The sequence below is a fragment of the Herpailurus yagouaroundi genome, unplaced genomic scaffold (genome assembly GCF_014898765.1).
Source record: "Herpailurus yagouaroundi ecotype Mexico unplaced genomic scaffold, PumYag 182, whole genome shotgun sequence".
NCBI lineage: Eukaryota > Metazoa > Chordata > Mammalia > Carnivora > Felidae > Herpailurus > Herpailurus yagouaroundi.
Genome location: NW_024412413.1, coordinates 20,080,402 through 20,107,752, shown reverse-complemented (window position 1 = coordinate 20,107,752; position 27,351 = coordinate 20,080,402). Strand labels below are relative to the sequence as shown.

The following is a 27,351-nucleotide window of genomic DNA, read 5'->3' as shown; positions in this document are numbered from 1 at the left end:
TCCTTATAATCTTAATGAAAATTAAGGTATATGTTGAATTGGCATATTATGATTTTTAATTTAATTTTTTATCATCCAGCAAACATTCTGTACTCCTGACTTGACACATGCCTCATCAGACAGAAAGACAAGAGTAAGAAGGAACTTGGAGCTGCAGCTGAATTTAGAAAGTTAGAGGTGTTCTCAGAGCCACACGAGATGGACAGGAGATTCCTTCCAGTAGGCGAGAGAGCAGAGTGCAGACAACAGATGTGAGAAAGGTCCTCATAGCTGTCAAGTTCCAGCATCCTTGTGTTGAAGAAAGGGCGGTGCCAACGTGATTGCTGTGCAGACACAGTATAAAAGCACTGGACTTCTCCCCAACTGCTTGTCACGCTGACCTGCACCATCTCTCACTGTCTGTGGGGTTTCTGTCAACTAGTATCGGAGGGGAACAAACTTTTGGAGAATAACGTTTTATTGTGGTCATGCCAGAACCCACTAAGAAAGAGGGTAAGACTCATCCATAAATCTCTTTGTTGTACTTTTGAATACAGTATGCTCATTTGGGTATTTATTTTCAAACAAATACCCAGTTTCTTAAACAGACTATAAGATATAGAATCACTGTGATTTAAGGAAAAGATCCTTTACAGTACACAGACCAGAGGAAAAATATAGGAAGAGTATAATGAATTCAAAAATATCTGAGAAAGATGGCTTATGAAGGGATAGTGACTAAAATGATCAAATTATAATTTTATCATTCAGTTGAAAGGTATCCTCAAAGTGTAATTTAAGGATGTTAATTGCTCATGGTGAATACGAGCACCATGCTCACCATGTATTTGCAATTTGTGGGTGGTGGGAGAAGCTTGTAATGCTTTCTTAGTTAATAAATTTGATCAGATTTTAAAAAATAATTTGCAACAAATATCTCCAGATTTGCTATATGTTTTTTCATGTGAAGACATTTAAAATATACAGATATACAGATGCAGCTATTTTTTTATCAGTGCTTTTGGAGTTTCTTACTTATTATATTATTAAATTCTTGCATGCAAAGAAAATGAGACAACTGGGTAAAAGAGAATGTCTTTGAATATCGCTGCTACATTATGTTCTTCAATGGTTTTTCTTATAGACATATTCTTAATAAGTAGCCTTTTAAGGATAATTACACTGAAAATAGGATAAGATTCTTCATTAGAAGAAATGCTTCCTCTAATAAAGTTTCTCCCTTTTATAAAAAAAAATCAATATTTAAGAACTACTAATTAGTAACATAAATAAATTAGAATTAGAAATTACTAAAATGACTAATGAAAAACACAAATTAACAGCACAAGTACAGGAAGCTTAATTTTTAATGGAAATGTCTTTTTAAAATATTATTTCATTCATATTAGTCTTCATTAGTGCTTACCAAATCTTTATTTTTGACATCTTTTTTTTAAAAACACTGCTCATTTTATTTTATTTTGTTTTTCTAGTTTTTGCATTTTTTTCTTTTTTAATTTAAAATTTGAGTTAGTTAACATACAGTGCAGTATTGGTTTCAGGAGTTTATTTTTGACTTCTGCAAATAAAAGCAAAAAAAAAAAAAAAAGATGAGCAGAAGCATAAAAATAGTATTCAGTATTTTCACTTTTAATTCTTAAAACTGCTTTTAGTCATTGTTTTGAAGAACCTTGAAAAAGATGCTAGACATGGGGCCTAAAATTGAAATACTAACCAAATTATCAAAAGTCTTTGAAATATATTTTCTTTATGTAATTAAGTAACCAGTGTTGACAGGCTGTGGTGATCAGTTTACAGGTTGGCTTTACTTAGTGGTGGAGGCATTGATGGATGAAGTCTTCCACCCGAAATAACCACACCAAATGCATGCATTAATATGGGAACTTAATCCCAACTACCAGGCAGTGAGTCCAACCCCTGCTAAAGTGTCTTATTTGTAATGCAAATGATTTACATGTGTATTAAGTGTCCTTTTTATTTGATCTGTCACTTGACTAGCCTCTTCAAGGCTTATTTGGATGAAATGCATTCTATGTTTCCTGGCTAAGGACAGAATATTGTTTTAATTATCTTGCATTTAGTGGATAAATTTGCATGTGTTATTTTAATGCTCAATTGAAAATGACAAGCTGAAAAACTAATAAATAAGATGACAGACTGTAGAGCTTATAAAGCCAATCAAATTACGTTGGTTGCTAGACGTGATAAAGTTTTACTTTTGGTCTGGTTTTACAACTCAATCTGACCCACTCCGCTTTTAGAGACCATGAAATTTTAGAGCTACAAAAAGGAAGATCTATCTTTAACTTCAGCATTCCCCCCTCCCCCCAAATATTTATTTTTTCTTTTTGAATAAATCAATACAGATGCCAAGGTCCCCATGATCTTCTTTTGCTATAAATGCACGGTTGATATTCTGTGTAAGAGTCCCCCCCCCCCCGGAACCCTCTTTTTATCCCCCCCCCCCGGACAGTAATTTTATACTCATAGATTCTGCGGTTAGTTTAAATTTGGATGGTGGGGAGTGGGGATAAAAAGAGGGTTACTGATGTATTTAAAATCCTTTAAGGAAGTGCAGGGATTTTTTCCGTTTCCTTACCAGCAGAATGGGTTCTTAAAGGAACTGCACCTTACATAATTTTCCTGGTGAAATCATTGCACTTTCATATTACTTACATTAAAGAGTAAGATGTATGGCAATTCAGGAACTATTCTGGTCCTTGTACCTCCTCCTAACTTACTTCATTTTCCCTGGGGTTGGTTTTGTTCCATCCGCTTGGATCCCTCTGAAAGATAGCCTCAAGAATAAAACCTGCCACCAAACCAACTCTTCAGAGTCACTTTAAACTATCTGCAGAAACACTTCCAAGGGACAGGTTCCTCCAGCTCCTATAAATCTTACATCTTCTCTCCACCTGGGAGAACCATGCCCAAGAAGGACATGACCACTTGCTGTGACTCTTGATAGGACACATGAACCTAGGATCCAGGAGGATGCAGTAACTCCTCAAAAGAGGCTGAGTTTTCAGCATCTGAATGTGTAAAAGATATCTCTCTTAACTGCCTCCCAACCTACAGTGACCAAATTCTGGGAGCTTCATGTTGGGTCTTGGGAGAACTAAAATCTTCTAAGGAGGTGGAGGAAGGACAGGTGTAACTTTGGACCTCAAGGAGGAAGTCTAATGGAAGTAATTAGTCAACAGTTCTGATTTAGATTCTTGAAAACATTCTGGATTGGCTCAGTAACCCCTTCTGGAGAAAGAAAGCATTATTTTTTTTGTTAACTTTAGTTATTTATTTTGAGAGAGAGATAGAATGTGTGAGTTGGGGAATGGCAGAGGGACAAAGAGAGGTAAAATCCCAAGCAGGCTCTGCACTGTCAGCCCAGAGCCCTACATGGGGCTTGAACTCGCGAACCACGAGATCATGACCTGAGCTGAGATCAAGAGTTAGACGCTTAACTGACTGAGCCATCCAGTTGCCCCAGGAAAACGTTATTTTTAAGGAGTAACCATTTCCTATTGCCCTCCTCTCCACCTTCATCAATTGTATATTTATTCATTAGACAACTATAGTATTTTTACTGTCAGTTCCAGATAAAAGGGCTATCTTTTGCTTGGGATTCATGCAGAACCTGAGGCCTAGTTATTCCAATCAAATAGTAACAGGATGTGGATGGAAGTTTCAGATTTGTGGGAATCTCCCAGAGTTTCTGATACATGTATTTATGCACCAACTATTAATTGAGCACTTACTGTAAGCTAGTCTCTGGGATTTCAGAGACATATACAACATGGTATCTATTCTAAAAGCCCTCATGATTAATTGCCTCTGAGCATTTAATGTGTAAAAGAATCACTTTTCACTGGAAATTTCTCTTTTCCTTCAAGGAGTGACTTTATCAACATGAAACTTGAAAATTTCTAATTAGAAATTAGAAAATACTTCTGTGGTAGAACCTCTAATATTTTAAAAATGCCATGAATGGCTTTTAAACCCATAAAATGATTTCATCAGAATTTTATCTCTATAGTATGTGATCATTAAAATCTGGTTCTTTAATATACTTAGACAATTGTTAACTATCAGAATCTACAGGACCTAGAAAAATTATCTGAGGCCTTAACACCAATTTCACTCTTTGTTATGTGATATACCAGGCCCTATTGTATTTCATGTACTTAACTCATAGAAAAAAGGCAAAAGTTCTCCTTGTTGCCTGGGTATGATTCAAAAAGCTTTGGGAAAGACACTATAGCTTTCTCACCTTCCATGTCAAATCTCTTCTTGAAAACTCAAACATGACAAAACATAGGTTCATTTATGGCCATAACTTTAAGGGACCATTCTGATAACTCCAGGAATCAAAGGTATGGCATTGTTGCTACAGACTCTTTGGTTATATCAACATACAGGATCTATCTGTCAAAACTATCTTGACCTTTCTCAGTAGGAATGGATGGGAACGTGGTAAAGGAGAATAACTTTCTTTCAGTCCATAGAAGTTTTTCCTTTGCTTTATCTTTTTTTCTTGGTCCCTAGAGATTTCATCACATCTTAAAGTTCTGCCCCAAATCTATCTGAATGTAGAGCAGGATTCATCACCTCTTGCTTATTTCTCAGCATCGCCCAAAGCTTAGTCATCATCAGAAAAGGTGCCCTGGTGATGGCCAACCTCCTCTCATATTTACTCCTTGACCTTCAGTTTCCACCTGCATGAGACTAGAAGGCCTATTTCAAACACCAAAATAAATTTGTTTTGGGAGAAGTCACCTTATGTATAGAATATTACCTTTCATTCAAATTGGGGAAAAGTTAATTTGTAAGAAGGAAGGGAAAGAACGGGAGCAGAGGGAGGAGCTATTTTATCAAGGGCGACTATTTTCCTCCAAATCTGAAATGGTTCATTTAGGTCAAGTTGAAGATTTGGATGAGGAATGAAGAAGTTGTATAAATGAATGTCACGATATTTTTCCCCCTGACAAAACTTTGCCATTCTGTACAGGAGAGGAGTGGTGTAGATCTGAGCTCTCTGCTGTTGGAAGGAATACTCTGGGACAAAAGCATGCACACCAGAGAAGCTTAATACTTGGCAAAATCATTCTTTTTCAGTAGCCTGCTTTTATGACTGCCCGGGCTGCACCTGTTAGGAAGATAAATAAAGGACTGGCCAATTCTTTCCTCTCAAGTGCCCTAAATATATCGCTTTAAAAAAACTTTGGAAAAAACAAGTTGTATCCTTGTTTCTCATCCAGTAAATCTGAAGATGTCTTCTCCGGGTCTTTCAAAGTACAACAAAGTCAGCTGTAAGGGAGTTCCTGAAAATGAGCAAAGAAAAAGGCTGGGCTCTTCAGTGGGTCTGAGGGTCCCAAGTGAAAGAGAAAAAGGAAAGCATTTGCAAGCCTCTGTTCCCTCAATGACTCCCTTTATTTTGGACCCGAGACATGGCCTTGAAACATTTTATTTTAGGCCCCTTATGGGCACACAATTCACACTTTCCTTACTTATAGCCATTTCAAAGTATCCCCGATCCTACATGAATGGTGAAGAAACCACCCTGGCTGAAGTCACTTTTAAGAAATGCACAGGCATAATAATAAATAAACAAGCGGTCTTTCTAAAAAACTTGAGCAAATATGAAAACAATGTTTTTGCCATACTTTTGTAAGTAAATATATCCCTTTTTAAAATTTTAGAGAGTTGTTGTGAAAGAAAATAAGTTCTGTGGTTTTTACAGCCCTAAAAAGCAAAAGCATTTTTGTTATTTTTGCAGAAATTTCTTATAATTATTTTCTCTAACATGTATTTGTAGGCTCTTTAGGCACACACGGAGAAGAATTTTTATTATTGTTAATAATTACTATTTTTATCTGCACTCCTCCTTAATTTGTCTTTGAAACCTATATTAAGAGACACAATATACTCTTGGCAGCCTGTGATTTCTGGTAATTCTAGATCTCATCTCTAGACACACTTGGGTGTGTTAGATAATAAAGAACAGAATTAAAGCCCTAGAAATCAAAAATCAAAAAATCAAAACCCATTTTATGTGTGTACCTGAGGGGATACGGCCATGTCTCCTTTCTTGGTTTTTATCCCATATCAGCTCTTGATAGGAACAGCTGTCTTTTCTGGAGTCCTTGTTGGTCCAGCCTATTAAACCCGAGGAAAACCCAATAAATATGTGGAAAGGCAGTTACTGAATTACAGTGTTCCTAGTTGGGGTAATTATGAAGTAGTCGTTTATTCAAGAGCAGTTTCCGAAAATTTGAAAGCATAGTGATTAAGGAATATGAAACTGTGAAAAAAGAAGACTTTATCAATGAATTTCCTGTAAGTATGCAAAGCGTCTCATAACCAGAGAGAACAGGGCTTCTGTCCCCACAGCTTTTTATAAAAACAGTCCCAAACCATCAAAGGGACAATATCATGTGCTCTACTTTGTGTGGCTAGGCCCAGTTTTAATTTATAAGAAGTACATTTGTTTTGGACAGCTACGCAGATAGACAGAAAGCCAAATTTCAGGATGTTCCCATTCGTGGTGCAGATTATTTATGGGTTTTCCATTTCTATATTATTGGCAGTGTATTATTTATGCATTTCCAGAGTAAAGTCTTAGATTCCTTCAGATTGGGGAGTGAAGTGGTCGATTTGGCAAACCAGGATCATTTCGTTACATGCTTATTTCTCTCTCTAAAAATGAGTTCATAAAAAGCCAACTGTAATCTGGCTTCTATTATGCCTTTCAAGTCTGAAATCCACTTTGATAAGTCTTTTGCCCTTTTACGGTCCCTCAGGAATCTTTTTTATGGGCCAGTTTGGCACATCAATATAAGACCTAAAGTTATGTTTAATATGTCAGATGTTAGATCTTTACTTTTGTTTTATTCATTTTCTTTGACTTGTGCTATAGATATTTGCAAGAACCTAGGCTAGAAAATGTTTTTCTTTTTCTCCAAAATCATCCAATTCTTCCTGTAAACAGTATCAAATCTCTTTTCAAACTCCTCAGAATTCTTTGCTTGTATCAGATATTACCTTCTGCATTTTATAAAATTTTATATATCTTGCAACAGAATGCTCTACTTGTAACTTAAAAATAATATATTTGTATACTTCTTTCTTTTCATTTCTCATTTTTTAAGGTTAGATGGATTTAGAATTATTCTGCATAGTATTTTGGCTTTTCCCTTATGCATATTAAGTCATAGTCATTATTAAACACAGTAACATAAACAAGGTATACTATTCATAGAACATTCTAGGCTGTTCAAGTTCCAGCTGTACCATGTATTGAGTTAGTTACACTTCATATGCTTCAGTTTCCTCCTCTGTGAAATGTGAATAATAATAGTACCCGACCCATTAGGTCTTTGCATGAAGGAAATAAGATAAATAAAGTAAAAAGCTCAGAATAGGACCTACCATGTAAGAACTTAAGTATTTTCCTTCTAAAACAGCGAACTCAAAATCTGGCATAAAGTGTTAAATGCCTTACCCTTAACATAAACTTTGAGGGCATTTCCACCAACATGGAACAACCACTGTAAGGTACATAATAACCCTGCTCCTCTCCTTAATATTTATTTAATAACTATTGTTAATATTTATAATATCTTCCAAAGAAGTTGCTGTTATCATAGCCATCACTGCCACTGCCATGAGAATTTCCTTTTTTAACTTGGGGTGAATCATCTTAGTTTTCACCCACAGAAGCCCAGATAAAATAAGAGGTCTCTACTCCAGAGCCTATGTTGTGTTCCCACTGAAATATATCATGTCCACTTAGGGGTCTCCAGTTGTTAAGCAGACGAAGATAACCAGTTGTTTCTCCACTGTTCCGTCGTGGGAGCATGGCCTTTCCCACTTAGTTGAAAGAGTCACCCTGTGCAGTTGAACATGTAACTATATCCGCCACCAACGGCTGAAAGGCTTGGGTTTGTGGAACATTAAGATTTCTCTCCCCACAGGGGTGCGTTTAGCAGGTGGGGTCTTCCAGGTCTGAGTATTTCTGAGATAGTCACATAAAGAACTCTCCATGACCACATATGGTTGTGATTGATTGAGTGCCACTGTGTTTACTGCTGTGGAATTTTATTTTTATGACCCCACCTGGCATCAGGCCTGTCCTTCCTCTATTTTTAAAAAGTCACCCAATCGGAGGCCCAGCAATGCGTTGGGGCAAGGCCTTTAAGGGATTTATCTGATAACCGAATAACCACATGAGAATGCTGTGATTGTGGTGATGGTCTGCCCAGGAACAGACCCCCGGGAGAGGCAGAATAAGGGACTAAAAGGGGAAATTGTTAACAATTTGAATCACTTTTGCAATAATTTCCTTGTGACCTGTGCTAAATTTTTAAACTTTTTCAATTTGAGTAAAGATTTTCCCACACCACCTCCACCCCATCTATGCCACTCAACCCCCGTTTGACTCTTACTTCAAATATGGTAAGAATCACGCTAAAGAAACAAGTCATCAGATCTTAGCAAAAGGCTTCATTTTAATCCAGCCCCATGTTAACAGTGAGAAGCTATTTGTTGCTGTGCAATTCTAACCCTATTTCAATTCTTTTCCTGTGTGGAATGACATTCCGAAGTTGAAACATGCATAATTAGAAAGACATAAGACCAACCTGACTGGAGGTTGGGGTGGGGGTGAGGGGGCACCTGGCTGTCTCAGTCGGAAGAGCTGCCAACTCTTGACTTCAGGGTTGTGGGTTCAAGCCCCACACTGTGTGTAGAGATTACTTAAAATTAAAATCTTATAAAAAATAACAATTCTACAAGGAAAGGGGAAAAAATCCTGTGGGTTCAGGGAAATTCCATCAAGCTGAATAATGAGTCATTGAAAATTTGCATACCTGATGCACAAGTAGACTTCATGTATTCAGAACCTTAGAATACATTTTTTGGCAATATTTAGCCACAGTAAATGAATATGGATTTAATTGACTGAAGCATTCTGAATAGCTGGTCTCCTTGGAATCTCAGAGTTTATTTTGTTCTCAAACAGTATTATTTCAACCAATTTGGATAGAAACATGCCTTCAATGTAACATTTTACTCCTTGCTTTTTTTTTTTTTTTAATTTTTATTTATTTTGAAAGAGAGAGTGTGCATGCATGCATGCATGCATGCACAGGGTAGGGGCAGAGAAGAGAGAGAATCCCAAGCAGGCTCTGTGCTGCTAGCTCACAGAAATGTGAGATCATGACCTGAGCCAAAATCAAGAGTCAGATGCTTAACCAACTGAGCCACTCAGGTGCCCCTACTTCTTACTTTTAAAAACAAAGTACAAGGGTGCCTGGGTGGCTCAGGTGATTGTCCAACTCTTGATTTAGTCTAGGTCATGATCTCATGGTTCATGAGTTCGAGCTCCACATCAGGCTCTGTGCTGACAGCCAGGGCCTCCTTGAAATTCTCCCTTTCTCTCTGCCCCTCCCTGCTCTCATTCTCTCTGTCTCTCTCAAAAATAAATAAATAAATTAATTAATTAATTAATTAAAGAAACCAAAGTACAGTGGAAATAACTTTGTCTTAAGTTATAGATGTCAGTTATTGTGCCACGTGACGCCTTGAGAGCCCAAATTATTTGCTTTTGTATTAATTAGAATCATATTATTTGCATTTTGAATGCAATTTTCCATAGCTCTCCTGTTTCATCCCTTGCTAGAAGTCCACTATCTTCTTTTATTACTCTTGTCAGGCAGTATTTTAAGCTGTCCCCCTCTCTTTTCTGTGGACCCCAGGGGGATTCTGGAATCCCCCTGAGTGGGGCTACACTGTGGAGTGTCCACAAGGCACCTAGGGCATCACGTTTAAGGAGGCACGCACTCTCAGAGTCATGCAAGGGTCGAGTTGGCACTTGTGAGTGAGTGCCTCCTTAAATCCCACCCCTGGCCTGCCTCACCAGAGTCCCAATTCCCAGGCTTGTTAAGGACCTGGGTGGGCTCTCTTGTGAATCAAGCACTTAGGCTTTTAGTGCCCAGGGCTTGAGAAACTTGAAACAAATCCATTTCGCTCTTTGGACACCCTTTTAAATTGACTGGTCAGCAGCTGTTCTCTGGATAAGTGAGGTTGCTAGATAGCTGAATTCTGAATAGGGGAGGTATTACCAGACAGTATTTTGTCTCTATTATTGTCTCCATTATTGTACACATAGGAAAATAAGTTATATTTAAGCCCACCAAACCAATTTATAGTTTTTATTTTGACTGCTTCATTCATTTAATTCATCAAGGCTACAGATTTTTCCTGAATGAGGCATATGACATAAGTTTATTTTTTTAAGTGTCCACACACAAAATAATTTTTTAAGAAGATTTATCATAAATTCTAAATGTTTCTCAAACTTTGTGGTCTCAGATACATTGGCACTTAATAACTATTGAGAAACTAAAAAGCCTACACACATTATATCTATCAATATATACTGTATTAGAAATTAAAACTGATAAATTTTTAAGAGATAAAAATACACAGCACATGTTCTATTAGTTGTCAGAGAGTTGATGTCATCACACATTATATATCCTTTGCATATTTGTGAGAGAATATGAATGAAAAAGGCAAATAATGTCTTAGTATTATTATGAAAATAGTTGTGACCTTGTGGACTCCCCAGAAATGTCTCAGGTGCTCTCAAGGATCCCAGATCATACTCTAAGAATCACTATTATAAACCAATAAAGAATTGCCTCTAAAAAATGTCTAATCCCAAATCCCTAAATACCAAGGTATAAGATATCCACACCCACAGCCTATAATGAATATAATAGGGAACAAATTAAGCATCTAACTGTAAAAACGTTAGATTAAACATTAATTTATTTCTCAAACCTAGATTCTGATGCTTAAGGAATATGGCCAGTACCAAAGGCATCGTCATTGTGTTTGCTGATAGTTATGGTGACAGTTATAATTCATATAATTAAAACTTCTCTAAGTATTATGAACACCTCCATACAAATAATATTTTATACTAAAGCAGTTTCCATTGTGCTGGGCATAGGCTGCAACATGCACACAGTGTCAGATCCCACTATCACCAGGGGATATACCTGACAATGTTTATATATTTAACCTGGGAAGAAAGATAATTTGCTATACTACCAAACATGACAAAACAGAAGTCGGCCAGATAAAGCCTCATTCACCACGATGCTTACAACATATAAAGCATTCACATATTTTTTTTTTAAATTTTTTTTCAACGTTTTTATTTATTTTGGGACAGAGAGAGACAGAGCATGAACGGGGGAGGGGCAGAGAGAGAGGGAGACACAGAATCGGAAACAGGCTCCAGGCTCAGAGCCACCAGCCCAGAGCCCGACGCGGGCTCGAACTCACGGACCGCGAGATCGTGACCTGGCTGAAGTTGGACGCTTAACCGACTGCGCCACCCAGGCGCCCCGCATTCACATATTTTATTTCAAACCAAGAATGTGACTTTGAGAATACATAATGAGGAACAACATAACAATTTTCTCCCGCACAGAAAATTACCAAAGGATGGTTTTAGCACAATTATTTTATCCAAAAAAGTGACAAAAGGAAAGCCACAAAAAAAGACCTGTAATTCTACCACTCGATGATAACATAACAAGTGTTATTACATGTTCTTCCTGTCTTTTCTATGCCTCTGCAACATATTCACAGGATGTAATTGTGTTCTCCATGCTATCAAAAGGCTAAATTAAACTGCACCTGAGAGCCCATAAAACATTTTTAAAGAAGCCACACAATGTATTATCTGAGTCAGTGAGCCCATGGGAAGGAGAGAGCTGGGATGTTTATATCATTTTGGTGTAGAGACACATACATAGAGAGAGGCAGGTCAGTTAATGCCTCCTAAGACCTGAGTTGGTTTTTTTCCCCCCTTAATTTACTGACCATGGAACCCTTGATTGTAGAAAACAGGAATGGATTGCATCGGAGAAAGCAGACCATTTATGGAGCTTCTGGGTTCCTGGTCTTTCAGCAGACCCCAGAGGCCACATACGGGCTGTGTGTTTAGCAGCTGCCACCAGTGCCCGTCAGTTAGAGTGCCCTGGCACTCGCTGTGCAGACATGCCATTGGTGGCATACCTGTGCTTCTTACAGTAGGTGGTCATAGGAAAAATCCACCATAAATAGATCAAGCCCTTTGAAAACGCTTCAGTGTTGCAGAGGGAGGGTAAGTCTATATCTGTGAACTAGAAAGGATCAAAGAACAGCCGTCCTTGCCTAAGGAAGCACGAGGTAACTTTAGTTGCTGGTTCAGAATCTAATTAATTTTTATGTTGTCCACAAAAACATTTTGGGGTGCCTGGTTGGCTCAGTCGATTAAGTGTCTGACTTCGGTTCAAGTCACAATCTCACAGCTCATGGGTTTGAGCCCCACGTAGAGTTCTGTGCTGACAGCTCAGAACCTGGAGCCTGCTTTGCATCCTATGTCTCCCTCTGCCCCTCCCCTGCTCCTGCTCTGTCTCTTACTCCTTCAAAGGTGAATAAACATTAAATATATATATATTTATAAATATATATGTATATATTTATAAATATATATATTTATAAATATATATATTATATTTCCTTGGACTTATTACTTTCTGGGTTTCCAAGTTTCTTCCTTTTATTTAAAAAAAAGTTACATCCTGTCTGTATGTTTCCTAATCAAGACAACGGGGGAGGATGAAAGAGATGGACAAAAATCCTACTTTATTCACCTGGCAGAAAAGTTCTGAAAAATTTGCCTTTTGGTTTTTGAATTAGCAGAAGTAGAGAAGGGCCTCACTTCAATAAATAACCCTTGCTCCAAAGCTAAAGATTTGGAGAGTCTCCCAAGGCCAAGTGCCTCCTGACAGTTAGGACAGGGCTAAGCTAGTTGACCGTGGAGTTAGCATGGCTGATTGAGGGTTATGTGCTAAGAAATGCAACCCAGATTTTGAGAGCGGGAATTCCTTAGAAAGGCCAAGGTTGTACCGGCACTGAGGGCCAAAAGTCTAGCCTAATTGCTCTCCTGCCCTTGTTAAGAAATGACGGGGTTGGGTGAATGCCTCACAGCATTCAGCCAGTAGGAGGGTCGCCAATGGGAGACATAGTGTTCCCTGTGGGTAGTGCAGATGAAGAAAGCTGCCCTTGGAGTGCCAGCGGACGGTTCTTGATATCTTGGCAGCGAGGAGAAGGGGCTTTTGTGCCGTACTGAACAGGCTGCCAATCAACTATATTTATAGAGCACCTGCTGTGCAGAATTTGAAAAGGAGGAGGAGACAGGCCTTGTCCTCAAGAAGCTTGTGATCAAAGAGAGAGGAAAAGTGCCCATGTATGGTAACCCCTTACATTCATAATCACATTTGAAATGGGACAGAATTAGGTGATATTTAGGACACAGTCTGAGACTTCTTACTCAAAGTGTGGGTTGTGGACCGACAGCATCAGTATCAGCTGGGAGCCTGTTAGAAATGCAGACACTTGAAGCCTGCCGCTGACCCCCAGAATCAGAATCTGCACTTGACCAAATCCCCAGGTGATTCATATCCACACAGCAATTTCAGAAGCACCAGACAGACTGTAGAGGTGTTGAGTCTCGAATGTTCTGAGAGAGAGCAAAGCCACTTGGTTTGGTCACTAACTTGATAGAAAAGGGTAGTTCCTTTACCTGTGAGCTTCTTAAACACTGGCACCTCATCTTTGCCTCTCTTATAAATGCCTACTCTTGTGAGATTTATGTTGGATTTATGCTTAATGAGTTCTGGTTGGGTGGGCCCTTCTTCCTATGGTCCCCATTCAGTGAGTACCGTGGAAATTGTTGTGAATGAGTGATTGTTATAAAGGCAGTTAATGAATCTGGGAACATGCAAATGGCTTTTAGAGGGGTGGGCAAAGCTGGGCACCACAGAACCTGTCAGTGACAAAATATGACTTGGAGTAAGAGAGATGCATTAGCAGCTCTTTTAAGGCAAAGGAGATACCTCAGGTCCTGAGACTCACCTGCAACTATGCATTTCCAGTCCAATTCCTTCGCTGCTTGACCTTCACTACACCCGGTTCTCCATTTCTCTAGGTTTAGGACAGCGGGAATTCTTTGTTTCAAAGGCTTGGAAAACTATGGAGGGTTCATCTTTTCATCCTTTCTGTCCTACCAAGATTGATTGACTGATTGGTCAATGTATCTACATTAAACAAACTCTACAATGTATGTAATTTTCATCAAAATCAATTATTATTACCACTGCACAGTAGAAGAGCATGGTCCCTACAACCTCTGCTCAGTTCCCAGATGCTTCCTCAGCCCCCACCCCAATTCCAAACATGTTCTGACATGATGCAGCCACAGACCTAGAAATAAGGCAAATCCCTAGCAAGTGGCATGTGTGGAAAGGCATGAGTGTCATTCTCACAGTTGTGTCAGAGTAAAATTATTACAATAATGATGATAGCCACAAAAAGAGAGATTGCATATATGGTATTTACCCCTGTAGGAATTCATCTGTTTCTGTCAATAACTCTTAAGATAGGTTATGCTATTATTTCTATTGCATAGATAAGGAAATTGAGGCATATTCCACTCCTACAGAAAGGACAGCATCCATATGAGGTTATGTGGCCATAACAATAAGTCCAGTCAATTCAGTAGGAAAAATGCAGTAATATTTCTGAAAAGTCCATCAATCCACTTCTGCCTCCACAAGTCTGAGCAGCTGAGAAGGGAAGTGCAGCCCCATCTTGGGGAGCCCAGGTTCTGAGTCAGGCAGACCTGACTGCACCTGGTGGGGCAGAGCTTGCCTCCATCCTTCATGGGCTGTAGGACCTTGCCTCAGTTGCCATCTGCAAAATGGGGATAATTAAAGTACTGATTTCAGGGTCACCTGGGTGACTTAGTTGGTTAAGCATCCAACTCTTGATTTCATTCATGATCTCATGGTTCGTGAGTTTGAACCCCATGTCAGGCTCTGTACTGGCAGTGCAGAGCCTCCTCGGGATTCTCTTTCTCCCTCTCTCTCTGCCCTTCCCCTGCTCATGCTCTTTCTCTCTATATATAAATAAATAAATAAACTTAAAAATATTTTTTTAAAAAAGTACTGATTTGATAGAGTTGTAAAGATTAAAAGAATTAATATACACTATGTCCTTCATGCAGTTGGTGCCTGTAAGTGGTTGTTATTTATTTATTCCTCCAATGGCTATATAGTAACAGGGTTTCTATGATTTTCAACGTTTATTTATTTTTGGGACAGAGAGAGACAGAGCATGAACGGGCGAGGGGCAGAGAGAGAGGGAGACACAGAATCGGAAACAGGCTCCAGGCTCTGAGCCATCAGCCCAGAGCCCGACGCAGGGCTCGAACTCACGGACCGTGCGATCGTGACCTGGTTGAAGTCGGATGCTTAACCGACTGCGCCACCCAGGCGCCCCAGGGTTTCTATGATTTTAAGAAGGAAAAGTTCTGGCTCTACCTCCATGCCAGACAGGCATGCATTTTCCTACTTCCATTTCCTGAAAACATCCTAAAAATATCAGTATTAATATCCTATAGTATTTCTATAGTTCTCTAGTATGATATAGTCGGTTGTTAATGACTGAAATTCTGTGGATTTGTTGGAAGTTGAACTAAGCCTTTTAAATTCTCATTTTGTTTCGATCTTGGGGCTTTTACATAGAGCACTGGGGCCACAGACACAATGGAAATGGACAATTCACATTCAGAATACATTTACGGTTTCAGTGTCCAAGATAATTCTCCTTTATTTATTTGTTTAGAATTCACCCTTGGCCTTACTTCCAAATCAGGATTTTGAGTAATCACAGCTTCCCTTACAAAAATTGGCCTTTGTTTAGCATGGTCAATGTGATAACCAATGAAGCCCTTCGAATTCTTTTTTGTCAATTCACTATGCATTTAATGTATTTCCAACAATAAAATGAGGTCCCAGGGAGGTGGGAAAGGAATGAAAAAAGTCTCTGTTCTTGTTCAGTTGGGAGGGAAAAGAAACACATATATACTGAGATAAGTGGAAAATAGTTAAAAAATAATTAGTGAATAAAGTGTGTATTATCATGTGGTCCAGAATGCAAAGAGAATAAGGGAGGGGAGAAGAAGGGAATAATTAGCTCTGGGAATCTTAAGAGAAATGTCAAGATAGAAAAAGATTGACAAAATAATGATGGTAGTTATAGTTGTAAATTATAGAGCTCTACCTATAGGCAGGAACTTTGCTTGCAGTTTGCATAGATTACCACCTTATTATTGTTATTTCACAGATGAGGACACCAAAATTGACAGAGATTAAGGAATTGTCCCAGATTACACAACTAATAAGGCGGAGAGTCAGGATTTGAACCAAGGTCTATCTGATAAAATCACATGCAGAGAATAATCAAAGATCTGTCAGGGAGAAGACCATCATCGTCTTCTTGGTGGCAGACAGGTCAGAAGTTGAAACGAGAAACCAGCTCTAGAACAGAGGGGTCACCGGGGTGCGCTTAAAAAGAGGGAGGGAGGAAGTGTCCACTGGCAATGGCTTTGAATATGAACTTGAAGAGTGTAGACCTCACGAAAGAGATAACCGAGACCCTCTAGAGAGAATAACAGGATGAAACACAGTTGTGTCATTAAGTAATCCCTGCAGCTATGGGAAAAAGAGACCAGAGGACAGAGAAATTTGTCTGCAGGGAGAGCCAGGAAGATGTTCTTGGGCATTGGGTGACAATGACCCTGTCCAAAAGATAGTGTGCCAAAGAAGTTGGGCTCTTGCTCTGAGTATTCTGATATCCGTGTGCTGCAACAACTCACGCAAAGCCAAGAGGTCAACATTAGATTTCCATCTGCACTCAGATCTCTGAAAATAAAAGGCTTTTACCAAGGGTTTTGTCTTCTGGCTAACACTGGCACCACAGATCCTTTCCATGATGTGGTGAAGAAACTAAAGCATGTCCCTTGATGCCATCTAAAGGACACTTGTTATATCTTCAAACTACATTGTATCCTGCCATGTTAGCTTTTGCTATAAGCGTATATGCTTATCTCTTTTGGTTTTATATTTTTCTCTCTCTTTAGTAAATGATAATATATTTACTTATGGTCATTTGAATGAAAATAGTTATTTTTTTTAATTTAAGTTTATACCCAACACAAAAAAATTAGTGATGAAAAAATATATCAATGCATCCTAACAGCCTGTGTTGCTCCTTTCTGATTTTTTTGAGGTGTAGTTCATTCTTGATATACTCATTCCAGCCTGTCTAGACTGCACATAGTGATGACTGTTAGACCAAACTGGGTTTTTTTTTTAATTTTGTTTTGTTGTTGCTTTTTTAAAAAAAAGACTTTAATTTTAAGTAATCTCTACTTACTTAAGGTGGGGCTCAAACTCACCTCCTGGAAATCTATAGAATTCCATTTAGTCCTCCTGGAAATCTATAGAATTCCATTTAGATCCTTACCTCACACCATATACCAAAAGGCAGTGTGTCTTGGTCACAGGTTGATGCTTTTCCTGCTCTGTCCCTCTTGTCAGTGCAGGTGATTAACTGCCTGGAGTTGAGCACAGCCTGGGGCTGTGGAAAGTAGCTTTTCTCCCGGAGAAGTGAGACTAATACTTCCATTATTCTTTTCATTTCTAGAAAATGAAGTGCCTGCCCCAGCCCCAGCTCCAGCCCCAGCCCCAGCTCCAGCCCCAGCCCCACCCCCAGGTGAGTAAAAACACTACTTCACACGTCTGGGCTGCAAATACAGAACCTCCATCCCAGCATGATCTGGCCTCCATTGAAACTGTGAGTTTTAATCTAACTCCTCCAGAGAAATTGGATGACCACAGTTGTAACAGGTTTATAATAATAATGATAATATATTGTGTTTGTATAGTCCTCTCACATTAATCTGATTTGGATGGCACATCATACACTTACGGAGACCCTTCTAGTTATGCCAAAGTTGTTGTCATGCGCACGTTTTAGCGTTGTGGAGCCTGGGCCTCTGAGGGGATGAAGGATTTGCAGAGCTTTTTCACATATAGCTAAAGCCAAACAAAGCCCACATCTTTCTTGTGAACTACGTCACCATCAACTCCTCAAGAAACAGTTTCCAGGACAGTTCGGTGGCCTCTGAGGCTCAACGCCTCCACTTCATAGTACTCTGTTGTCCCCCTGGTGACAACAACAACAACAACAAAAAAACAGGAATAAAGAGTTCCAGCAAGGGGCATCTGGGTGGCTCAGTTGGTTAAACATCCAGCTTCAGCTCAGGTCATGATCTGGTGGTTCAGGAGTTCAAGCTCAGTGTTGGGCTCTGTGCTGACAGCTCAGAGCCTGGAGCCTGCTTCAGATTCCATGTCTTCCTCCCTCTCTCTGCCCCTCCCCTGCTCACACACTCTCTCTCTCAAGAATAAATAAACATAAAAAAAAAAAGAGTTCCAGTGAACCCCTTGGCAGGTAGATGTGATGCCCAGCAACAGTGGGCATTACTATTTCACACAACAGGTGGAGCCTGCTTTTACGTTCACATAGACCTAAGGAAAAGAACAATATTGGAACTCTAAGAAGAAAACATTATCTTGAATTCAGTTTGCTTACAACCACATAGAAAATAAAATACAGCCTGGAGAACCACCAAATATAATACAACCACTAAATTGAAACACGAGGAAATACTGTGAGAATCTCACAAGGCAGAAAGTGATTTAATGCAGGTTTCTTGAATTGACAATGTGGTGTGAAGTCAAGGGGTGAGAAGTCACTGTAGACCAACCCAGTCTAGGTGAAAGCAGAAACTGAAAAGGCCTCAGTTGCTGGTGATTTTTTTGCATGGAAATTTGAAAGGTGATTATGAAACTCTTCCATCTGGAGATCATTTTCAGGAAGCCACTTTGAGAAATTTGACTGTCCACAGGAGCCCCTTTGCCCGGCTAAGAATACAAGATTCACACACTCAAAACCCTTAACCAGTGTAGAAGAATATTGTCATGTGTCAAAATGAATGAACGAAGCTCAGTGCCACGTGAGTTCAAATAGGGACGATCTCAATTTAGTTTTCTTTTAGCCAGTATAGATGTGTGACATTCTTCTTAGGATCTTCTTCTTTGGTGTGTTTTCTCCTTGCAAATAAAAATTTATTTTTGCCAATATTGAGTACACTGAAAACCTACAGGCCATTGAAGACATAACGTCTCCCTTCTGTTCTTCAGATCTGTTGAAGTCACTGGGCTGCTCTAAAGTTCCCCTTATTATGGCATAGGCATATTTCATATTCATCACACAATACTGACTTCCTGTTGCTAACGCAAGTCTCCTCCCAAACTGTTAAAGTAGTTATTAGTTAACTAAGATTCAGACCTCTACTTCACCCATCCAGAAAAAAAAAAAAAGAATCCATGCTTAAAATAATTCTTTTCTCACATATATCACAAGTCAGACATATTTGCAAATATCTAAACTAATATAATTCTGGATGGAGAGAAGCAAGCTAGATGGTCTGCCTCAGCTGATGAAATTGGATGTTACTGCTCTCATGTTGCATTGATTATTGCCTCTCCATTCAACCTAGAAAATTAGTATATGCACCAAAATATTTGCTTTGAAACTATTGTATAATTATAGATTGTATACCCCGGCTTATTACTATTATATCATCTCGAAGTCCAAACAATTAGAATCACTACGTGGGTCAAACTTCCTTAAAAAGTCAGTCCCTTTTGGGGTCTAAAATGAAGTGACCCACATTTTATACTCACTTCTACATAAGCACATTTAACATAGTCTCAGCATAGCTAAGTATATTTTAACAAAATCTGTATTGCATGTCCCTATGTATACTTTTTTCAAAAGTGATCAGAGTTATTCATTGCTTTTATTAAGCTTCATGGGATTCTACATTATAAATTCCCAAATCCATAACTCATGTATAGTGTAATAAGTAAATATGTGGTGTCATTTATGACCTGTACTGTTGTCATTAATTTCTTCTTTCCCACCCTCCACCCCATTGCTCATCACACAATTAAATGCTTTCTTTGAGACACGTTTAAAAATGTGCTTGTACTTTCCATACAGAACCAAATAAACAGAAAGAGGCCGGAACTACACCAACAAAAGGTGAGTTAAGGGGGAGGGGAAGTGAGGCTGAATTCAACAAAAGGAGGTCAGTAGAAAGAGGTCAGTAATGACTGCCATAGCGGTCCTATAGAACTTCTCCACATTACCTTTCATCGGTGTGGTTTAGAGTTCTTCTGCATCTTACCTGCATGACCAGTCAGCATAATGAAGGGTGCTTTGATCAGTTTTCATGATACACCTTTCTAAAAGAAAAACAACAGTGATAAAAATATCACAAGCATTTGTTGAGATGCCAGCAAATCAATCGGTAGTTTCCAAGTTACCATGTGCATGTGAAGGAAAAGAGTTATCTGGTATTCTTGGGATTGTGCCAGTTTGGAAAGTTATCTGGATTACACATTTTTTTTAAATGGAATATTTTCGTGTTACTGATGAACTGTTCCAAGTTTCACTAGCAATTTTTTAAGGCTAGCATCTCATTTTGTAACATTGTATATTTGCATAGATTTATATGATGGTTTAAATATATTGACAGTACAACCTTAAGCAAACATTATGTTGATCCTTATTGAATTGGAAACTCATTTATGATTGTAATATTATTCTATTTTTACTTTATATGAAGATAGTCCAGTCTTAGAAAGTGAATAATCTTTATCATGTACTACTTACTACTGTGGATCCATGAAATATTCATTCCTTTGTCTCTCCGTGGAGGAAGGACCAACTGTCCTAAGCTAAGGAGCATTACCCTTCTACAAAAGAAAGTTTTCACAGATATAGATTAGAGAATTCTGCCTATATGTTTGTATCATCATTTTTAAAAGTTCCTCTTTTATTTGTGGATCGAATAACACAGTTTAAATTTTGGAATAACGAATTATTTCTTGATTGCAATATTTCTTTTTTTTTTTTTTTTTGGACACTACTCAAAAGCATGCTAAGTATTTCTTTGTTCTTACTGTCATATTTCATTACCTAATTCCTATGGTATTATTGTCTCCTATACATTAGTAAAATGCTTTTTTCTTTCAGTACATTGGACCTCTTTTCTTCAGTTAACTTGAATTGACAATATCATAAATGAACACATAATGTTGGTGCTTTTGTCCTTGACCTTCAGTGGCACCCATGGATAGTAACATGAATAGTAATCCTGGCCACATGGGCTACAGTCTGAAGGTTATTTGCTTATGGAATGCAGACAGTGCAAACTTCTAGAACTCCTTCCATGAGAAGGGTTCAAGGATGTTTAGACATCCTGGCTGAAGCTATTGAAACATTATTCTCTACAAGGCCAGTGGCATACCCCTCTGTTTCCAAATTTAGAAAGGTGGGTGGACCAAGCTGTAAGGCTGAACCAACAAAGTAGATGATATAATACCAGAGGGCAAGCTGTCGATGTTTAAACAAAGCCTGTGCCTGACCCTTAATGTGAAAAGTCATCATTATATTTGTATGCTTAAATGAGAAAATGCCTTCCTATGAGTTAAAATCAACCAATCAGCCAGTCAACTAATCAACAAAAACTCTTCTCTAAACACAGAACCCAGTATGATGAAAGAGCTAGACCAGATGACTAGGGAATTTTGAAATTAGCAGCACTTTTTCTAACATTTGCAGAATTAAGCAAGCCCATGGCCACATGCAGTCATGCTCCCAGCCACATAAACGGCCATGGTTCTATTTGCTCTCCATGACTAGGAAGCAAATCAGTTTAGGATAGAAAGTGACATCCCTAAATAAAGAAGGTAGATGGATGGAAGTTATTTTCTAATACACAGTCCTCTTGAACTATTACTTACTTTCATCAAGGAGAGGGAAATTTCAAAGAAAATGCTATGTAAAAGGTAGACACAGTAATCACCGCTTTATGTATTTCCCTAGTTGAGAAAGAAGGTTTGCATAAGCATAAACAGAATTGACGGGTGTAGCAGACCTTTTCTTCAGCCTTGACTAGAATGTCCCTATCTGCCCTTCACCCTCCCTCAGCCCTCAGTTCATCTCATTGTTTTTTAACCCGTCAATTCAGGTTTCACTCCTCTGTGCAGCTTTCCTGGACTGTCTTAGCTGTCTTTCATCTGCCCTTCCTCCTCCTGATTCCTCTTGGACCTATGGCCTCTGGCATCAAATCACTCTTTTCTCAACTTAATCACGTATTAGTGGTTCAGTCCTTCCCCTAACAGGTTTCAAATTTTTTGACAGTCAGGCACCATGTCCTAACACTTCTTTGGTCCCCTTAGTTCATTTCTTCCAGTGTTTGGCAGAGAGCTGCACACGGCAATCTCCTAATAAATACTTGTAGAATGAAAGAACAATTGAATTTCCAGGCAGGCTTAGCTATTTGGTCATATAGACAGTGGTACCCTGGATAGATTTTTATTTCCACTTACCGTGTTTGCTGGGCAGGAGTATGAACATCCCCACACTCTTGAGTCAGTGAGATTCGGGATGAGACACTGGTGCTATGCATCCCCAGAAGAGATGGATGATTTTTACTGTGAGGCCAACTCACTTAAAACCATTGAGAATGGCCACTCCTGGATATTAGTGCATTCTCAGCACTTAGTCTTCTATCTAATTAGTTGAAGTATATTCAGTTAGTAGCTCCAAGACTGTCACTACTAAGAAAATTTTGCACAGCTGTGTAGACTTAATATTTTTCTCAGGTTGCCTGGATCTTTCTGGAACAATCTGGAAACGTTCTGAAAATTTTTTGATAGCCGCAGAATGTTGCTTCATTCCTCTATCAATCTTACAAGTAGTGTTTGAGGTTAGATTTGCCAACTCTTTCACATTTACTAAGAGTCTCTGTCTGGGAAATAGCTGATTTCCCAGGAAGGGGTTTTAATATTTGTTTGTTTATTTGCTTGCTTGCCTCTGGAGTTGTCCATCCAGCTACCCTGTTCCCTAATACTGATAACTTTGTCCTGGAATTGAAACAATAAAGATGACAATATATAAATGTGTGTAACCAAGCAGCAATACCAGAAATTAGATGCACAAATCCCTTTTAGAGTGATCATACTGGGAAGCAATGTCTTTTTAAAAACAATGCTGCTATGGCTTAGAATTCTTTCAGAATAACACAGATGGCAAATCAATGGGGTGCTAGGTACAGGTTCTTTTCGACATGCTCAGTGGGGCCAAAAGATCTGTCTTTTATTCCAATGTCCATTTATTCAGCAAGTTTTCACTAAGTGTCGGCTCTGTGCCAGGCATGGGTCTGGCTGCTGGGTCCTGTTCTCCTGGAGCCAACTTTAGGGAGCTTTGGAGGGGAGAGCACCCATCAGCAGAGGACAGTGGCTTTCAGTTTTGGAAACAGACAATTGTCATGGAGGGCCACGTGTAGAGAATAATGTTGGTGACCAAGTGGGATCATACTTTTTTTTGGCCAGTCAACCTTGTACACGTGAACACAGGGTAATGAGATTGGGTCTCATCTCCAACTTAACACCTGATCCCACGGGAAGTTCAAAGCTGGTCTTGGGAGTGATTCCAGATGTGCCAGAGCATTAGAATCAGAGACTACTTTGAAAATCATTATTCACTTCAATACCTAAGTTCGGGCATTTAAAAACAATTTTTTTTTTAATTTTTGCGTCTTGATATATTTTGGTAAGCCCAAATGGGATATTTACTCCCTCTTTTTATTTTTCTTTCAGAAAAATATTCGCTTTTGGTAATCACTGCAAGTGAATAAAGACTTAATTTCTTTTTTCCAGGCATTAACTTCAATATTATCCCATAAACTATCATGAATGAACCTTGTGCATATTAAAGATCTCACATAACTTGAGATGAAGAGCCTTTCATTTGGCATGAGTGTGGCTGGCAAATGAGGAAGTGAACCAGCGCAAGCTCTAGCAAGTTTTCTCCTAAATGATGTGATCCTTTTTTTAAATTCAAAGAGTGATTCCAATTTTTTGTCTTCATTTAGATCCCTTTTCTGCAATAGCATTGTTCTGGTGTTTTTAATTCACATGCTAACATTTTTTTGTGTCATTTTACCTTTAGGTATCAGACAACCAACCATCCAATGTACTTTATGCTTTCTAATTACATTACTTCTTTGTAATGATCTTTGTTAAAAACTAATATCACTGGGGTGCCTGGGTGGCTCAATTGGTTAAGCATTGGACTCTTGACTTCAGCTCAGGTCATGATCTCCTGGTTCATGAGTTTGAGCCCTGTTTTGGGGCTGATAGCACAGAGTCTGCTTGGGATTCTCTCTCTCCCTCCCTCTCTGTCCCTCCCCCACTCTCTCTCTCTCTCAAAAAATAAATAAACTTTAAAAAAAATGAGAAGAAAAAGTACTACTATCACCACACATTTCAATTTTATGACACAGCCATTATAAGATACAACATTGATTTAATAGATTTGGAAAAGAAAAAGACTCAATAAATGTATATATTTACTGTAGGTTGAATCTTGACTTTAGAAGTATCAAGGTGCAAGGGATGCCTGGGTGGCTCAGTTGGTCTAGGGTCCAACTCTTGATTCTGCTCAGATCCTGATCTTGAGGCCCAATTCAGGCTCTGCCCTGAGTGTGGAGCCGGCTTGGGATTCTTTCTCTCTCCCTCTCTCTCTGCTCCTCCCCTGCTCATGCTTTCTCTCTCTCTCAAAAATAAATAAATAAACATTGAAAAAATAAGAACTATCAAGGTATGAAGGCATGTGCCTTTTCATTAAGAAAATATGATCGTAGGTGCCTGGGTGGTTCAGACAGTTAAGCATCTGACTTCAGCTCAGGTCATGATCTCAAGGCTTGTGGCTTCGTGCACCATGGTGGGCTCCATGCTGACAGCTCAGAGCCCGGAGCCTGCTTCTTATTCTGTGTCTTCCTCTCTCTCTGCCCCTCCCCCGCTTGTGCTCTGTTTCTCTTTCTCTCTCAAAAATAAATAAAGGTTAAAAAAATTTTAAAAAGGAGTTCCAGGATGGCTCAGTAAGTTGAGCGTCCGGCTTCAGTTCAGGTCATGATCTCACAGTTTGTGGGTTCGAGCCCCGCATTGGGCTCTGTGCTGACAGCTCAGAGCCTGGAGCCTACTTTGGATTCTGTGTCTCCCTCTCACTCTGCCCCTCTCCCACTCACGCTCTTTCTCTGCCTCTCAAAACTAAAGAAATGTAATAAAAAAAATTTTTTAATTAAAAAAAAGAAAATGTGATCAATTAATCAAATGCCTCCAAACATGATGAATTCATGTCAGCTGTTGATATTATTTCCTTACATACATGATTGTTGTTGCTGCTGTGGTTAATTTGGTAACATGAGCCAATGTTTTCCACAACTGATTACTATGCTTGAGGAATTCAGAACTTGGTCGCAATCAAACAAGGTTAAGTGGTTAAGTGAGGTTTGTTGAGAGTCACATATACTTTAATTTCATGTGCTTTTTGGTCTTTTTAAAAATCTCATCAATTGTCCCAAGTTTTATATGACTTAAAAATTAATTTAAAAAGGCAATTTATATCAACCATAGGTAGAAATTATTTTATGCCAAAGAGAATGTGTAGAATCATAAGAATCTATATATTCTATAATCTCTAGAGTTCTCTCCCTGCATTCCAGATTTTACATGTGTCCCCCTAAAATCCCAAGCTTGTAATATGAGACAGAGTTTTTCCTCTACTTTCCAGGCCCTCTTCTCTGGGAACTTCAGTTATTTAAAGAACCGTTTTTATGGTTTTACAAAAAGTGCTATTTTCCCATGACCTAAGGACAAGTAAAATTCTGTGCTGGTAAATCTCCCTTCCGTAAGCTAGGGGAGAGTGTCTGGTGTTCTGGTCTGTGGTCTTCAGATATGCCGTATTCTGAAGACCCCAAAACAGATGTTTTTCATCGTCACTATAGTGACTTTTAAATAGAAAAAAAGAAAATATGACTTATGTATTGTATTTTTTGTTCTGTTTTGTTTGAAAATGTTCTTTGTACGATGCCTTGGCTTTAATATATGTGTTGTGGAACTAGGCACAACCCAGAACAGTTGGACATTTTGTTTCCCTTCTAGCAGTAGAACCTGTTTTTCCATAGTAAATAAGAAAATTAGATCTTTCATTCTCATCCAATTCAACCAAATTCAAGCAGGCACCTTTTTTAGAATTTAAGATGAGGATCCAGCATCTTAACTACATTCTCCAATCTATGGGATGCCAGGACCAAAGCTACTTTTGAAAGGAGGGAATCATAAAATTTGCCCCTTGTCAATTATATTTTCTAGAACTTCAGTAAAGGTGAACATTTATGTACAATGAAGTGCCAGTTGGGAAGTAATTGATGTTTGGAAGTAATGTGGGATCATCCAGAGTATCATTTCATGATACTTTGAAGCACTGCTTTAATATGTGGTGCCTTAATAGTCTAAAACAATTGTGAATGTCCCTCCGATTAGTTTTAACATTTAGAAGACTCTGAAACTACTGCCCATCAAATTTCTGCTCAACAAATGGCTTCTCTTTTCACTTTCATTTTATGCAAGTATGTAAATATTCTTTTCTCAATTATTTTGCATTCTAAACAATTAATTCACTATGCACAGTGCACAAAGCAAACTAGCAACCACAAAAACCTGTATAAAATGTTCATTTGACTCAAAATGGTTCCAGCTTCTAGTTTCTAGTTAAAGAAGCTCCTTCCCAGGATTTGGTTCAGTTTTAAAACTTCATTTTCAAGAATTTTGACAGGACTGGGGCACCTGGGTGGCTCAGTCAGTTGAGTGTTCGACTTCGGGTCTGGTCATGATCTCACGAACTGTGAGTTCAGGGCCCGCGTCGGGCTCTGTGCTGACAGCTCAGAGAGCCTGGAGCCTACTTTGGATTCTGTGTCTCCCTCTCTCTCTGCCCCTCCCCTGCTCATGCTCTGTCTCTCTCTCCCTGTCAAAAATAAACATTAAAAAAAAATTTTTTTTTTAAGAATTTTGACAGGACTTTAACTCAAGATCCTTTACATACTTCAGTAAATAAAAGCCTTCGAATAGGTTACAAGAATAGAATACTAAATAATGAATTAAATGCATGACAAACGGTACAGAAAAATCTCAAGGTATTTTATTTTTGGTTATGTAAAATTTTGATTATCAAACAATCTTCTGGAATAGCTCAGAAATACCTATACCTCCCCAAATGCACGGTTTTGTGGAATGTTAATGGATGTTCCAGGAGAAAAGGATTGAAAAGTGAACAAAATTTGGGAAGGGCTAACTGCTGTATCATTTTTGTCTCCACCCCTCAGTGCCAGTGTCCATTAGCATACAGAAGTCTGCGATACCCCTCAGTAAGAGCACATCCATACAATATAATAAAATACATTTGACTTTA

At 38.7% G+C, this 27,351-nt stretch overlaps 1 protein-coding gene across 9 annotated transcripts in view; it reads left to right on the top strand.

Annotated features, from left to right (window-relative positions):
- The first annotated feature begins 358 nt into the window (after positions 1-358).
- Positions 359-27,351, top strand: part of MYBPC1 (myosin binding protein C1) — a 97,484-nt gene continuing 70,491 nt past the window's right edge. For all 9 annotated transcript variants that reach the window (XM_040491088.1, XM_040491091.1, XM_040491086.1 and 6 more), the window contains exons 1-3: positions 359-492; positions 17,608-17,676; positions 20,032-20,073. In XM_040491088.1, the coding sequence (XP_040347022.1) occupies positions 468-492; positions 17,608-17,676; positions 20,032-20,073 (136 nt within the window). In that variant the 5' untranslated portion in view covers positions 359-467. The remainder of the gene's footprint in view (positions 493-17,607; positions 17,677-20,031; positions 20,074-27,351) is intronic.